This window comes from Nelusetta ayraudi, unplaced genomic scaffold, assembly GCF_046127955.1.
Source record: "Nelusetta ayraudi isolate G7.1 ecotype Tasmania unplaced genomic scaffold, CSIRO-AGI_Nayr_v1 ptg000015l, whole genome shotgun sequence".
In the NCBI taxonomy this organism is placed as follows: Eukaryota; Metazoa; Chordata; class Actinopteri; order Tetraodontiformes; family Monacanthidae; genus Nelusetta; species Nelusetta ayraudi.
In genome coordinates this window covers 2740001-2742809 of record NW_027466065.1, presented here as the reverse complement: position 1 = coordinate 2742809, position 2809 = coordinate 2740001, and the positions used below count along the sequence as shown (strand labels likewise).

The 2809-nt window shown below is 44.4% G+C and overlaps 1 protein-coding gene across 1 annotated transcript in view; it reads left to right on the top strand.

Moving 5' to 3' along the window:
* The first annotated feature begins 440 nt into the window (after positions 1-440).
* LOC142886374 (alcohol dehydrogenase 1) overlaps positions 441-2809 on the top strand; it is a 3480-nt gene continuing 1111 nt past the window's right edge. The window contains exons 1-5 of the mRNA XM_076023474.1: positions 441-598; positions 1393-1494; positions 2021-2162; positions 2256-2343; positions 2455-2674. Coding sequence (XP_075879589.1) covers positions 581-598; positions 1393-1494; positions 2021-2162; positions 2256-2343; positions 2455-2674 — 570 coding nt within the window. The 5' untranslated portion in view covers positions 441-580. The remainder of the gene's footprint in view (positions 599-1392; positions 1495-2020; positions 2163-2255; positions 2344-2454; positions 2675-2809) is intronic.

The window sequence follows — 2809 nt, the reverse complement described above, 5'->3', positions numbered from 1 at the left end:
CAACATTTCAAAGGAAACAAAAGGCAGAGACAGTCCCAAATGCAAATCAAACAAACCCAAGGAGATGCCTTTTGGCCCTCAAGGGTTCCTTTCCCGCGACATGTAAATCACGTTTGTTAGTTACGATAGGTGAAATGAACACAGTTGTAACCCCCGTCTGGGAAGAACTTCCATTGTTAGTCAAATCCACATCCTGAAGTGTTTTCTCTGTCTTACAGGGCATATTTGATTGAACCCGTTAAACCCAGGGAAAGTTCAAACTCTTGAACAATTTGTTTTTCATAGGCAATGAATCATTGCTTATCGTGACCTTTACGTACCATTGAGCTTTACATCGCAGCACGTGATTGAATCAGGTTTTTTCCACTCGTCTTATGATAAGAGCTGCCACTGAAGTCCCTGCCCAGTTGTGTTATAAAGTGTGTGTGTGTGTGTGTGTGTGTGTGTGTGTGTGTGTGTGGGTTGTTTTCTTTCCTCCCCCCGTGCTGGATTATTTAAAGCCGAGTCCAAGTCGTCTCCTTTCACTTCAGCCCTGCAGCTCACTGGATGCCACAGTGTCTCTTCACTCTGCTCTGAAAAAATGGCCACAGCTGGAAAGGTGAGTAAAAATATCCAAGAGCCAAATAAATACATTAAAAGAAATTCTTTATTTTTTTGTTTTTTGACTAAATTATCCAGACTTTTACTGCAGGACATGCTTCTTGAATATTATTTGCTTCATGGGTCAATGTTCATTCATTCATTTTCCATACCCGCTTAGTCCCGAGCTCAGGGTCACGGGGGGGGTCAATGTTTAATTTTTAAAAATATAACTTTCAATTATCTTAAAAATGTTTTTTCAGATGATAAAAAATGTTTTCTTGAGGATTCTTTTTATGTGGTTTCTCTTTTATTTATTCTTTTTTTTCTCATTTCTGTCTTTATTTATTTAGAATTAATTTTTTTACTTTGGCGATTTTTTTTTTTTCCAAGTAAAATACATACAAATAAATAAATGACAGTTCTCTTGTCTTGACTCGGCCAGCGCTTTGATACTTTCCAGATGAAGTTGCGCAACTGTTGACATTGGCAGTGGTGATCGCAGCCATCAGCCAGTGGGAGGAGCTGCCAATCGTTGTCTGATAAAAGTCAACTTAAACAACTTCTCGGGTTAAACTAAAATTTAACAGGTGGACTCTGAACTCGTACCTCTTCCATAACAGGAGGCTGTAAACAGAGGGCTAAACAAGTTGTTTTGTGGAGATCTAGAAATGTTTTATATGAACTCATTTCAATGTAAAAGATATGGTAACTGATGACTTCAAAATCTAAAGCAATAGAAAAAATTGATACACACCAGATGATTGACAGGGTTTTAAAAACAAGGTGTCATGTTGTACGTGCTTCTCCTAGACCATCAAGTGCAAGGCGGCGGTGGCCTGGGAGCCCAACACGCCCCTGGTGATGGAGGAGATTGAGGTGGCGCCCCCTCAGGCCAACGAGGTCCGCATCAAGGTGAGAACCGTCGGCTCCCAGAACTGACATAAGGGTTGCACACACGAGTCGGGTGACACGCGTTGCATTTTAATCCCCCAGATAAACAAAGGGATGAGATAGATAGATAGATAGATAGATAGATAGATAGATAGATAGATGTAGACAAGTGAAGTTGCTGTGTGCAGCTGCTGCAGGTCTGGCAGCATCCAAGGTTTATTGGCCGGGCAACATAAAACTTTATGAGACCGATAAACAGCATCAGATGCCATTGCCCAGTTTCAGTAAAAAAATAAAAATAAATAAAAAAAAAGTCCCACACTTTCAAAATAAAACCATGCCAGCACAAGGTTTTCATTGTAATGTCTACTAACTGCAGCTTCCCTGAAGAAGTGGGTATACTCTTAATTCATGCCCTGTTCTTAAGCAACCCATTCAGCAAAGGGAAAATGCCCTGATAAATGGGTATACACTGGGTACCTGCGTATACCCTGTACTATACACCACCGCGAGCACCGACTCACCAACATTTGGTTTCCGGCCGCAGGTGGTGGCGACCGGCGTGTGCCACACCGACCTCTACCACATGTTCGAGGGGATGCACAAAGACGGCTTCCCGGTCGTCCTGGGCCACGAGGGAAGCGGCATCGTGGAGAGCGTGGGGCCAGGAGTCACCGAGTTCAAACCTGGTCAGGATTCTGATTCCTCATGTTGATGGAAGTGTATTAAACTGTCACAGAGAGATTGTTTTGACTTACCGCCGTTGTTGGTTTTTCTTCTAGGAGACAAAGTTATCCCTCTGTTCATCTCGCAGTGCGGCAAGTGTCGCTTCTGCAAAAGTCCCAAGACCAACCAGTGTGTGGAAGGATGGTGAGCAATAATGCATCAGCATGGTCTGCACATCAAGGGTCCTCCTCAATCCTCATAACTGTTGCCCTCTCAAATTAAGTCCAACTCACAAACGGTCAATCCTCCTTTCAGGGCCACCGATCGGCACAACGTGATGTCTTCCGAGGAAACCAGGTTCACCTGTCGCGGCAAGAAGGTGCTTCAGTTCTTGGGTACCAGCACCTTCTCTGAGTACACGGTGATCAACCAGATCGCTGTGGCCAAGATTGACCCGGCCGCCCCTCTGGAAAAAGTCTGTCTCCTCGGCTGCGGGGTCTGCACGGGGTACGGCGCAGCGGTCAATACCGCCCAGGTGTGTGTGCTTTCACGTGTTTGTGTGTGCGGACTTGTTGCTGAAGATCAATGCAGTCTGTATTTATATTCTCCCACACTGGCGCTTTCAAAGGCGGAAGACGTACAAAACGACTTTAGCTCAAGTGAGTGTTGT